The 13,434-nt window shown below is 42.4% G+C and overlaps 1 protein-coding gene and 2 long non-coding RNA genes across 5 annotated transcripts in view; 1 reads left to right on the forward strand and 2 right to left on the reverse strand.

Annotated features, from left to right (window-relative positions):
* meis1b (Meis homeobox 1 b) overlaps window positions 1–13,434 on the reverse strand; it is a 605,459-nt gene that overhangs the window by 574,470 nt on the left and 17,555 nt on the right. For 2 of the 3 annotated variants that reach the window (XM_073919203.1, NM_131893.2), the window contains exon 7: window positions 12,564–12,675. In XM_073919203.1, coding sequence (XP_073775304.1) covers window positions 12,564–12,675 — 112 coding nt within the window. Of the gene's footprint in view, window positions 1–10,503; window positions 12,676–13,434 lie in introns of all 3 variants that reach the window. The other variant, XR_012388410.1, reaches the window with a different exon arrangement.
* The window catches only part of LOC141377105 (uncharacterized), a 71,326-nt gene that overhangs the window by 50,286 nt on the left and 7,606 nt on the right, over window positions 1–13,434 (forward strand). The gene's annotated exons all lie outside the window — the stretch shown is intronic.
* Window positions 1,199–5,938, reverse strand: LOC141377108 (uncharacterized). The gene is made up of 3 exons (XR_012389115.1): window positions 5,788–5,938; window positions 4,685–4,779; window positions 1,199–4,592 (listed from the first exon to the last, which is right to left on the reverse strand). It is a non-coding gene; the product is annotated as an uncharacterized lncRNA (long non-coding RNA).

Below are 13,434 nucleotides of genomic sequence, written 5' to 3' on the forward strand. Positions count from 1 at the left end.
GTGTGAACACACTACTTACTCTATTTATACTACAAAATGGCGTAGAATAGTGCATAAGTATGTGATTTGGGACGCAGCTAGTTTCTTTATATATGTTATATAGGTCCAATACCAATTTTACCTCTTAGTGCTTCCTCCTTCTCCTCGTTTTGCTCGTTCACATGAAGGGGTGTGTCCCAATTCTCTTTACCTTGAAGACGTAAAGCTAAGGGGAAGGGTTAGATAGCCCTTGATATTGAGGTTTTTCAGGACCACAGTCAACAGAAAGGAGTGCTAAATTTCCCCAGAATGCACCATCTACAAAGGCAGCATGGCTGCACACGGAAGTCAGGAGATGCACAAAATTGTATTTTTTGTCATTATTAAGATTTTGTATAACAAACAAAAAGCAATAAAAAACTATACATTTCATTCATTCATTCATTTTCTTGTCGGCTTAGTCTCTTTATTATTCCGGGGTCGCCACAGCGGAATGAACCGCCAACTTATCCAGCTAGTTTTTACACAGCGGATGCCCTTCCAGCTGCAACCCATCTCTGGGAAACATCCACACACACTTTATACACTACGGACAATTTAGCCTACCCAATTCACCAGTACCGCATGTCTTTGGACTGTGGGGGAAACCGGAGCACCCGGAGGAAACCCACGCGAAGGCAGGGAGAACATGCAAACTCCACACAGAAACGCCAACTGAGCCGAGGTTCAAACCAGCGACCCAGCGGCCTTCTTGCTGTGAGGCGACAGCACTACCTACTGCGCCACTGCCTCGCCACTATAAATTTCGGTATCTATAAATAATAATAATAAATCTTGCATAGTAGTCCCACGAAATACTTTCACTGTAACTCGATGACACTCGAATACCCTGTCAGAAAAGTCTAGTCGTTGTTTTACAGTGTCTGGTTTAATGTTAATGTTGTTTTCGTTTGTTTACATAGATGTTGCTGCGGTGTAAATGCACAGTACACTTACGAGTCTATTTCCACATTATGTTGTTCTGAAAACATGACATCACTGGCTTCGGTGATTTCCTGAAGATAAATACCAAAATAATAAGGCAACTGGAATAACTACAGCAGTCGCAATAGTCGATCATATATAAATCAAGAGATTGCGATGACATATGCTGACGTGTGCAGGTGTTAGCGGTGTCCCATTTCTTAGAGGTAAAATCAAAGGCCAAGGGGAAGGGGTAGGGTTAAAAAAAATAGAATTTAGATTGAGCCATAATGTTATGGTAACACAATTTCTGTAGTTTCTAACAATAACAGTAAATATCACAGTAATTCATGCCAGATGGTACCACAGTGATTATTAGATCTATTCATAATTATAAGTAAACAACACATTAAACATTAGCATGATGCCTTCAAATAATGTTAAGTGCACTGTAAACACATTATTAAAATATCAAATGAAACGTTAGGGATAAACATGTCAATTTCTAAATCAGATTTGCATTGTATTAAGGCCAATTCACATTGCATGGACAAGCAACAACATCATGAAGATCTGACAGATATGTTGGAGAATGTTGGAGCTTGTTTTTAACACATGAAAACACCCAATCAGTTCATGTTTGTCATAGAATATCTTAAAAGTGACATACTGTAGTCTTATGATTATATAAATTGGGCTTAATATGGATTTTCTTCCCTAAACCTTTCAATCTAATTTAAAACAGGGAAAAACAATCTTTTTCTAAAGAACACTAACATTAAATAGTACAAGTCTATGGCCGAGTTTCACAAACAGGGCTTAGATTAAGCCAGGACTAGTCCTTAGTTAAATTAGGCTATTTAAGCCACATTTCTAAAAATAGCCTTAGAAAAATATATTACTGGTGTGCACCTGGAGACAAAAAATGACACTGATGTATTTTAAGACATCTCACCGCAAGTTATTTTGAGTTGAGACAGCTCAAACATGCAATTTAATCTAGACTAGCCTTAAACCTTGTTTGTGAAGTCGGGGGTATGCTTCGTAATAACTCTTCTATTTACATTCTGATTTTACTTGATTAGGTCCCACGTTGTATTAAGTAGCCTTACCTAATATGTACTTACACTGAAATTAATGATTTGTTACCATGTAGTGATTGTGTAAATACATGTTTTTACATTGTACCATTGCTTGATTAAATGCATGTATTTACATCAGTAATTAATTTTTGTATTTACATGCCTTACACTTTAACCCACTACTAAACCTACCCAATACCACCAAACCTGTCCCTGAAACTAGATGTATCTCACCTCAAGAGCACCACAGGTGTTCTTCAATTCCTTATGAACACATTAAGTACATTGTATTAATATTTTGATGTAGTAATTAAGGCCACTTAATATAAAGTGGGACCGCCGGTTATAACACATCGCAAACAAAGAACAAACTGCATTTAAGTTCATCACACATTCACAGGTTTAACTACAATGCCTGCGATTGGCTACATTTAATACTCAATGCTACGAAACACATAGTAAATACAACTCATGAAGAACTCACGCAAATGCTCGTAAGAGCAGAGGGAACCGAACTGACCCAGCAATCTGTACTGCTGGTACTACAGAAAGACATAACATTGCTTTTTCGCATTTTCACAACTGCTAACACTGCGTTTTTAAAATTTAAATGGCAACCTTGTATTAAAGTACCAGTACTTTTGACAACACTAATTTGTAACAGACAAGAACCTGTAGGCAATGGTTTTGCATTGTTCCTTTTTTTGGTATATTTTGGTAATGAGTGAAATGGAACCAGAGATGTGTGGTTAACTGCGGCAGTCTTCATTATTGGCTTCTGGCAGATAATTTTCCACATGGCAGCTATCTAAATGACACAGGCTGAGATAAGTGCTCTAATGCACAGGGATTTTCCCCAACTACAGCGTATCGCCATCCATTGGGCTGTAGTACAGTTAGATAATGTGAGGGTATTTCACTTCTAATAATAGCTTGCTTGGCTTCCCCTGAATTTGTTAAATGCAGTTAACATGGAGAGTGAATTGTACGGCGGAATTACTCACAATGAGCACTGCTTATAAAGAGAAGGGCAGCACTGTTATTACGGAACTGAAAGGGAAAAAAGCAAGTCAACTAAGGAATGAACTGTAAAATCAATCGCTTTTTTATATCTTTGATAGGCTGCTCTTCTATCAGATTAGTGGATCCATTATGCCTACACATACAGCAGTTTAACAAAGACCTCCATTTAATGCAAGGAGGGTTTAACAACTGAAAAAATCTAACAGCTAACACTAATTTTTTTTCATTCAATTTGATTTGATTGTTTGCCAAACGTACACAACCCGCTTCACCTTTGCTCATAGGCACACAGTTTTTTTGATACATTTGTTTTCATTTGCTATTTATCTATCTATCTATCTATCTATCTATCTATCTATCTATCTATCTATCTATCTATCTATCTATCTATCTATCTATCTATCTATCTATCTATCTGTCTGTACATCCATCCATCTATCTGTCTGTACATCCATCCATCCATCTAGAGTTTTTTCTTATGAACATCACTATTAAGTTTTGTGCATTTTCTTATAGCAGTGATACCAATTTACACCTTTAAGTAAATTAACGTTAATTAAAACAAAAACTGCAAAGCAGCCTGATCTTGAGCCCTTGGTTTTAAATAATGAGCAAGGATAAAAGCATAGAAACACTTATAAAGTCCACTATAGGGGTCATTTTCATCTTTGCTAAACTGTTCTTCACTCAAACTGTCATATCCATTACGCCTGTACTTACTGCTGTCCAACGAAGAACTCAATTTCACCCCTGTCAGACATGCCACAGGAAGTGGAGCATAGGGAAATGTGGGGGAATTGTAGTTCTATCAGACTGGGGTGAACTAGGGAGATAAGGCTTAAGGCTGGAAGTGACGGAAACTGAGCTGGACTGAACGTCTGCTTCCTGACAGCAATAGAGTAGGGGCGGCTGGACGTGGGTGATACCATTACAGCTCGGCTGTGCAGTCCTCTATTGAGAGGACAAACACATACACACACACACACACACACACACACACTTAAACATATATTAAAAGAGCAGGGTCAGCTCTGGGGAACTTTTCAGATTTTTTTTTAGATTATCGACCTGGTAAACTTTCTGGTTCCTGCCATTCTTTGACTCGTTTGGGCTTCTAGGGCATGGCTGGTGATTGGGTTACCTTTTGCACACAGATGCATACACACACACAAGCAGTCACTCTCACTCAAGCACAGAGTAAAGCAAACACACCCTCTCTCCATATACATACACACCCTCTAAAAGCATACACACTTTGTTTGTTATCTTTCTTTCACTCCTTAAATCTTAAAAAAAAAATGCTTGAGGAGGTCTTTATCTTCCCCTCTAAATCCCTTCAGCAGGTATCCATGTCAAAAGACCAGGGCTGGGCTCTGGGAGAGGATTGTTTAGTAAGGGTCAGTCCTGGGTCAAGCTTTCGGCCTGTTGTTAACACAGCCCTCCCCCTGGTGCTTTTTGCACCAGCCTCCATCTGCACACACCTACGTCCACTGCCACTCCAAAACTCCAGCACCCCAGCAAATAATCCCTCTCTGTGAGAAGTCTCTGGTGACAAATACAAAGGTCAAATAGCTTTAGCACACAGTGCAAGGGAAGCCAAATTCCCCAAATATGGAGCTCTGGTGGTGTTTGCTCACAAGAAATTGGCTTGTTGGGGTGTCTCCAAACAGGGCTGGTAGATTCCTTTTTCTTTGTTGGGCCTCATGAGGTTATCACTTTTGTGGTGGCAGTTCTGATGCACCCAAATTAAATTATTTGGCGTTAAAGGAAAGAAAAGTCATCATTATTCATCAAGGCGACTTATGCCGAGTTCAGACTGCATGATTTTCAAAGTAGTCGTGTCACAGATGTTTTTACACTGCATGACTATCTGGGCTAGCATTTTGTCGCTGCTTTGTTTACACTGCAAGATGGATCGGCGACAGGGGCTTTCACATTGCATGACTTTACAATAGGAAGAATCGCCGACAACTTTGTCCAAACTACGTCTCACAGCCAAAAACACGTAGTAAATCTTTTGTTATTAACTACATAACATGAGAGAAGCCTTTAATGGGGTAGAAAGTGTACATATTTGGTCACCTGGGTTTAAAGGGAATTAGCAATTTCTCCTCAACTTTCTTTTTTAACTTTCTGTATGAAACGGCAAACAGACACGGGTGCTCCATTTCTTGGCTCTAAATAAACCGAAAATGAGCGCTTTTAACCTCTCCCTCAACCTCCTGCTGGCCTGCAGGTACACACACACACGTAAGTGAATGCTGCTCTCTCATTGGCTATAGGCGATTACCAATGTTATTTTTAGTCAAAACTCATTTCACACGGCATCATTTGAATCGCCGACAGCTCCAGATATTCAGCACGCCAAAAATCTCACAGGCATCAGCGACTCATCGGAGATTCTCTAAGATTGCGTCTTTGATAGTTCATACTGTGTGATTGTCACTCACGCGCACCAATGTAACCCCGCCAGACCTACGCCACCCAACCCGCTCCGAGCTGGTATCGAACCAGCAACCTTCCGCATGGGAGTCGGGTGCTCTACCAAGGAGGCTAAAGACCATGGCCTCTAGCATCTGTGATTTCAGGCATTTGCCGGCGATTTCCCAAAAGCCTGTCTGCGAGTCAAAATCAGGGCTAATATCATGCAGTCTGAACTAGGCATTATTTAGTACTGGTCTTACTAAAAAAGCTATAGAAAATGTCAGTAAATGTAAAGAGAAAGATATACAGTATATACCTGGACCTGATGCAAAGCATCTCCCTGTCATATTTTTTCTGGGCAATTCACATATCTTTGTAACAGTCCCAGGACCTCACACGCACAGTCCTGGTGACTATCTGCAGGAAAATATTCCTCATACAGTATTATCGGTAGGGCAGCATATGGCAAACTAGCAGCAGGCTACTCATCCTCATCCTCTTTAGAGGCTAAAATTAGCACAATACTGTTTGTGGCTTTAAGCTGGACTCAAACCCACTGTGATACCGCTAATAAAAAGACTGGCCTCCTGCTTAGAGAAAGAATGTACATCCCTACAGATCACGGGAGGATTATCCTGCTGGGATAATGTTTTTTCCTGCGATGGCTGCAGAAAGATTTATATTTTTTATTATAATTTTATTTGGAAACAATTTATCGGGCACTCATAACTAGTAGAGGTCCTACAGGTCAGTGGGGATGATGTAAAAGAGAATTGTCAACAAGAGAGGTCTTTTTTGGCAGAGGATAACCCCAAAAAGAGATTACTAATCTCTTTATTAAGGGCCTAAATAAACTAAAGAGAGTGCATGTGACACAGCCACACAAGAGCATCTGATTAATGAACAAAGAGTTAAAGCCTGTTTGTTTACTGTCACTCACTGTTCCACAAACTCCCTTCCCAACATCCCCCTCCATCTCCCTTCCTCTTTGCCTCCCTGCCGTGGCCTTCCTGCCCTCTTTATATCATACGAGCCAAGTGTTGATAGCGTATCTCCTTGGGTGATATCAGCTTTTTCCTGAAAACTTGCATACGGTGTATCTGATAAATGCCTGGTGGATTCACAGAGATCTTCCCAGACTATGCAGAGCAATGTTCACTGGAGCCTTCTACAGAAGACATAATGCATTGTGACACATCAATGATAAGCTGCACCGATTTGTCAAATTCACATGAACCTCTACAGCGCAGATCAGATGATGGAGAATGGCATGGGAATTTTTCAAATGAAGCCAAGGGGTTTCCCAGCCATCAGGAGCATATTAGGAAAAGCATCATAAATTGTGAAACAAACTGTTATGCTGCATCCATGTTATCAACTATGAATGAAGTTGCACTTTCGTACTATCCTTTATGAAGTTCTGTGATTAATTATTGGTATTTCGTAATTCAGTAGTGCTACAACTAACCTGATCTCATAGAAACATTGCTAACCAGAACATCAGAAAGGAGATGAAAGAGTTTTCAGACTGTACAAGCAGATGAGCGATGATGACAGTGAGTGGCTGTGAAGGGAATATTTAGAAAACACCAAAAATCTGGTTTTGGCAAGAAAAAAACGATTGGTTTAGAAGCTTCCTGTACACATGGAGACAGATGCAGAGTGTCTACATCATTAACACACCACAATTATAGCATTTGATCTAAATTTAACATCTGCTCCCCACTTAAACTGAACATCACATACTGTAGCAAATGACTCCAACCCAAAACTCCTTCTCCTTGGGGCTAAACATCCTTAAAGGTGAAGTGTGCAGTTTCTGCACTAACACAAACGGTCACGAGGAGAATTGCAAAAAATATTGATGGCTTTCAAACACATATCAAACACTCCACTAGTCTTCCAGTACTCCTGCTACGAGCTGTCCATTGAAGTACTGTAAGGTTGCTTAAACAACTGTAATTCTGTTTAGTGCCACTAGAGGCACAGAAATATACAAAGCATCAACTTTATGAGGATACCAAGTGAAATAAGGAGTCCTCGTGAAAAAGATTTTCCAGAATTACCCGAGAATGAGAACATTAGAGAGGATGAGGAAGATGTCATCTCCCAGAGTTCACATGGTCATGGGTCGGGGGAGAAGAGAAGTACTTCAGCAGTAGTTAAATCCCAGAGCAAACAGAAGAGCAAACACAACAGTGACACTTTATCATACCAGCTTTATGAGTATTATCTGCCCAGAGACAAGGTGCTCAATCAGGCTATGAAAGCTAGTTAAAAGCAATGATTAGGAAAGCAGAAGAAACAGCTGATATATGGGGAAAAGAGGGGAGGGGCAGCTTGTTTGCTTGCACTTTCTCACTTTTCACTCTCCTTTTTCCCACATGACACAGGACATCAACCTAATCCCAAAGGCAAACTACCCCTTGGTGTGGGAACCAGTGGCGTTTCCCCTTTTTTCAACACGTGACTGCTGTGTGTACACACAGTCTTATCAGGAGAGGGGTCATAAAGTCATTGGCACTGATCAATTTCGGAGAAAGAAGCGGTAGATTGTTAGCTTTGCCATCGCTACTGAGATTCAGTGAGGTCATAAATACACCAGTGGTTCAGATTCCCCTAGGTTCCCCAAGCTGTATCCTTCACCCTAGGTAACCTAATAAAAAGTGTAAATAACACAGCTCCGTCAGCCTCCCTACTGACATTGGCTGGCATCTCTATGCCTTTGTCATAAATGCTAAGTTTAGCCATTTGCCATCACAATGTGATATTCATGGTAGCATCATACATAGGAACTTGTAAGAGAGAATATGCTGTGTGAAATAAAAGAACGCTCTTTGATTTTGCACTTTCTGTCAAGCATGTGCATTCCCAAACACTTACCTGCCCTTACTGGAATTGGCACATTGCTCTCCTTCCTGTGATCCCTTGCATTCTCAATGCGCTGTCTTTCTTCTCTGCTCTTTCTGTGGGTGTGTATGATGTGATGTGTGATGTGAATGAGAGAGGAAAACAGCAGGAGCTGCTCGGGCCGCCCGGTGCCGGTCTTAGATCCCTGCACTATAAAAACCGCACACCTTTTATCAGCCATTATGCCTCTGATTTAACCAGATTACTCCACCAACGTGCTGCTACTGATACACAGCGAGCGCAGAAAGCGTTCAGCCTCCCCCTCCTGTGTGCAGCACTTTTGCATGCACAGAGGAGAATCTAGCGTGGCAGGAACAACCGCTGACTGACTACACCTGAATGACAACATAGAGCTCCTATTGCTCTTTGAAGCACAACACTCGCACACAGTGGCACGATTAAAAGGAGAAGGAAAAAAAAACAAAGTCAAAGAGTGGGCATCTAGACAGCTCAAAGTGACTGAGCTAAACAAAGCCAGGACCCTGCTGTAAAATCAAAAAAGAAAGTGATCAGCATTGTAGTGCACTCAGCAATTGAGGAGAGCACTGAAAATAGCTTATGAGAAATGCAAAGGCATGCAGGCGGCACTCAGAGACAAAACGAGAGCGAGAGAGAGGGAGAAAGGGGCTGGGTTCTTCCAGTCTGCTGGACAATCGTTGCAATTAACGGGTGACTTTGACAAACATGTAAGGCGGGGGCTTGGTAGGCGGATCCAACTTCAGAGGTTCGCTGGCATCCTGTCAAATGCCATGTCTGCCGGTCAGTCTCAGATATCCGCCAATTGCAGAGCAGAGATGGTGGCCAAGAGCCAATGAGAGCTCTTGCTCAGACTGACCTTCACACAGGCCTGTAGCAAACTGACCATTAAGTCAATGATGACAACAGCACTCACCACAATCAATCAAACAAAATAATGATTAGTTTTAGGATTCAAGTTCAGCTCCAGCTTTTCTTGACACAAGTAACACCGACAAATAAGTCTGTTCATAGCCGAACTGTTGCAAATTTGTCAAACATCTTAGTTTCCGAGGGATTTTTCTGTACAGTACATTGACCTGTTTACACCACAGCTGAATGGTTACATTTGTCAATAGTCATTCCAGTCAAGTTCGGTCGAAGTAAATAAACTTCTTAACCCACTTTGAGTGATTCATTTGAGCTCTCACAGTCTTACTGCAGTACACTTTTGGAATCCATGGCTCTGCATGTAAATTTATGCAGACAATAACAAGAGCCTCACAGGAACTATTTGACTTGGCACACATGGGGCCTTTCGCAAATGGGTCCTGGTAATTGCTGATACATATCTGACTCCTGTAGTCATCACCTTGTTTCCAGACCCTTTGATGAGGCAGAGGAAACCCAAAGCCTTTCAAAACACTCAGCGTGATCCCTGTATATGTGAGAGCGTGTCATTTTCTACGTGCTCTGCCCCCTTTTTTGGTAGGGGTTTATAACGCCTTCATTCTTACTGCAGCCCAAGGGTGTCTTGTTTAATCTGGGTGGGCGCTGGTCTTGCCAAGAGTCCAGAGTGAACAATGCATAGAGCAGTCCATAGTATTAATAATATGATTTGTTTTCTTTTTACCCACTGAGAGTGGATGCTCAGAAAAAAAAAATGGCTTCGAGATACAATTTCAGAAGATGTCCCTCAAGACGGCGGCTTTTAAACAAAGGCGGGTGCATACGCACGCACTACTACACTAATAAACGGGATCTAATTAGAGATGGGCCGGGCTGAGTCTCTGCTGGACTCCGCTAGGAAAGTTTCTGCGATTGCAGTGAGGGAGGAGCGGCCTTTATCCTTCCCCCTTAAGGGGGAAACTACACTTTGAAGAGCACAGAATGATGAACAAGAAAAATGCTGTCCTCAGTCGTACTGAGATGCTATTTAGGTGCGGTATGGAAAACATGGTGTGGATGGCAACCACTAGAACCATCAGCTATGGTGCCAATCTCTACATTGATGGGTAACAGATGTACCATGTTATGCGTGCGGATACAAAGTTCCTGTGCAGTTTGAAGGATTATGGCTGTGTTATAATGTTGCTGCTGCTGCTGCATAGAAGCCATTCTCATTCCGTGAATCATAGTGGTTGTACAGATTTATTAAATAGATAGCAAGTGTGAACATATGGAAACAAACACAGAGGGGAGTCTGTGAAGAGACGGGACCAGTTGGGGACATTAGTTTCTTTGCCAACAGCAGAATAATGGTCTTACTGGGATTATGAAGTCATTCCTTACAGAACATGCTAATGCGGTTAGCAGCACTGCTTTACACAATCAGCAATTAACCCACATTAGCATAAAACTTGTACTAAACCTCCACTGGTGTAAATAAGACTGTAGAGTTCTGAAGGGCTTGGCTCCTTTGTTTACGCTGCACAACCTCAGCATACGTTCAGGTTCATAGCTCAGCCTCTCATGGAGCTAACGGACGACACAACAAACACTCATCCAAAACACTGGGGTGAGGGAACACGAGGGGAGGAAGTAGGGGGTGGACATTAAAAGCCTGGCGATAATTGGAAGTATGTGAAAAATGACGTGTCACTTTGGTCAATAAAGAGCAAAGGTCACCGCAAGCAGGAGCCCAAACTCTGCACAAAATGTGCTCATTAAGGCATCCAATCAGAGTGTGGCGAGCAACCGGACCATTAGTCATCAGCCATCTGACCGACTCGGCTGGGCTGGCCTCTCTCTTATTGCTCTCCCTCACTGTGGAGGGTGAAAACCCGGCACTGGTATATAAATCGTTGCTCAGTCATCTGGAACATAATGTGGTCCTTTCTGCTCTCATCCTGCTTTGCCTGCTGGCTGTGCAGCCCTCAAACTGCTGCCTTGACATCCCTTTCAATAATAAATGAAGTTGCTTTTTGCCTACAGTTTGTTTGAAACCCTCCTCCATTCGCCACTTCCTGCACTAATTCTCATTGGCTAATCCACACAAACAGCCAATCAGCTATGAACTCTGTTTGCAGTTTGAATTTCACTGACACGACAAAGAGAGTAAAGTCAGCTTTCATCAGCTTCCATCCCTTTGAGAGGGAAATCCCACAAAGAAGAGTGTTTTCAGAACATAGATCTTTTCTCTTTGAAAATTCCAAAAATCTTGGACTGGAATATAAGAGAACGTATAAAGTTCCATCAGTGTAAAATCTCTTTTGTTAGACTGTCATCACCAGTGGTTTTCCTCAGACACCCTGTCCAGATGGGCCCCGAGAAAGGTTCATTAATGCAGTCTTATCACAACCAGCTGATGGACCTACGCCACACCACCGGCCAAGCGGCCTAAACATCTGCTTTAACTCTCTCTATACACATGCTCGGGTTCAGATAGTGGGCTGGACACATCTGCATAGTCAGACAGTGACATTTCCATTGAAACGTCCTTATTAAGCCTGGTTTATACTTCTGCGTCAAGTGACCGGCGTAACTCACGGCGCATGCAACGCGCGCAGCTGTGCATTTATACTTCTGCGCGCGGCCTCTGTTGGTCTGCATTAACACTTCCGAAACGCTAGTTGGCAGTGAGGTGTAAATGTTTCTCAGTGTCGAGTTTCTTCGCTGCTTTTTTGATTTTCCTGAACACTTCCTGGATGTACAAGTGGCTCAAACTCACTCATTTTGAGGCAGGAACCGGCGGACATGCAACAACTTTAACTATGAGGTAAACACAAAACAAAACTTTCCATCCGGAGCTCCTTCACGGGACTCCACACTTGTAAACAATCGCTCGCGCCATTCGCGCAGCTCTCGGTCCCGCCCAGACTCGTCAGCACTACCAAGCCGACCAATCACAGAGGTTGCGCTCTGCGTCTTTGCGACGTGTAGTTACATTTTTTGAGAGGTGCACGTCAGTGACGCCAATGGCCGCGGCGAAGGGCTATGCGTCAGCGGCGTAGCATACGTTTGACGCAGAAGTATAAATCAGCCTTTACACTGCACTACTTGACTCTGATTGGTCAGGTGCAATCTGTGCCAACTGAATAACTGATCCCTATGAAGCAACTCCTATTTTCTACATAGCTCAGCTAGCTTCTCTTGCATCATCACGAGGTCTCTTTCAAAATCAACATGTCATGTTTATTTATATAATTGTTAAAGCTGTATATAACATGAGGTCATTTAAGGTCCCGATGACAATGACTGTGCATATGCATCAGATGATGTCCTTACCTTGTTCGCTGCTGTTGTCGCCGCTGTGCGATGTGTGTCCTCCACTGGATGGTCCTGGTGTGCCGCCAGAGCGTGTAGAAGCTGTGTCATCATGGTCTCTGTTCCATGAGGTCTGTGCGGGAAAGGGAGAGAGAGAAAGAGAGTAAGGCACACAATCAGGCATCAGATCACAGGGAAACATGCAGTCGCTACAGTCCCATGTTACAAAGGCAGCTGGTTTTATCAGATGTTCTTCATTTCGTTACGTTTCATCCGCTCTCCAGGCCTACAACCCCACATGACAATTCAGTGAGCACAGCTCATGAAAGCGATGGGCCAAAGGCCTGTCACTGAGCATTTAAATGACACCACACAGTCACTGGCTTCCTTAGACACATTCCTCAGAGCAAACAAAAACAAGGAGGCAAAACAGAAGGTAGGTACCGCAATCAAAAACCACCACAATATTTTAATTAACACACACTATAGGCATAAAAAATGTTGTATTACCCGAGACAGGAAATCCATAGTCCTCAAACAAACAAACAAACAAAAAAAGAAGCGGTAGCAATAGCAGCTAAGAAGTGTCTTTTTGTCCACACACGTGCACTAGCTAACTTGAGATCTCTGAGTCCAACAACAGCCAGTCAGTCACCTCTCTTATATTGCCGAGTGAGGGAGGTGTGTGTGTGTGTGTGCCTGTTCGCTTGTCACTGCCCCAGCGAATCAAAATGAAATCAAATAAGAGCATTCTCCTTGAAGTTGGGAAGAGGAGGAGGAAAAAAAAAGGGAGCGAAATCCTATTGACAATTAAGCTTAGGTGTATAATAGAGAGAAAGTGTCAGCTGTTGGGCGGATGGTATGTGGCAAATGGAGCAGACATGGGGATAAA

This window comes from Danio rerio, chromosome 13 (assembly GCF_049306965.1).
Source record: "Danio rerio strain Tuebingen ecotype United States chromosome 13, GRCz12tu, whole genome shotgun sequence".
NCBI classification, from domain to species: Eukaryota; Metazoa; Chordata; class Actinopteri; order Cypriniformes; family Danionidae; genus Danio; species Danio rerio.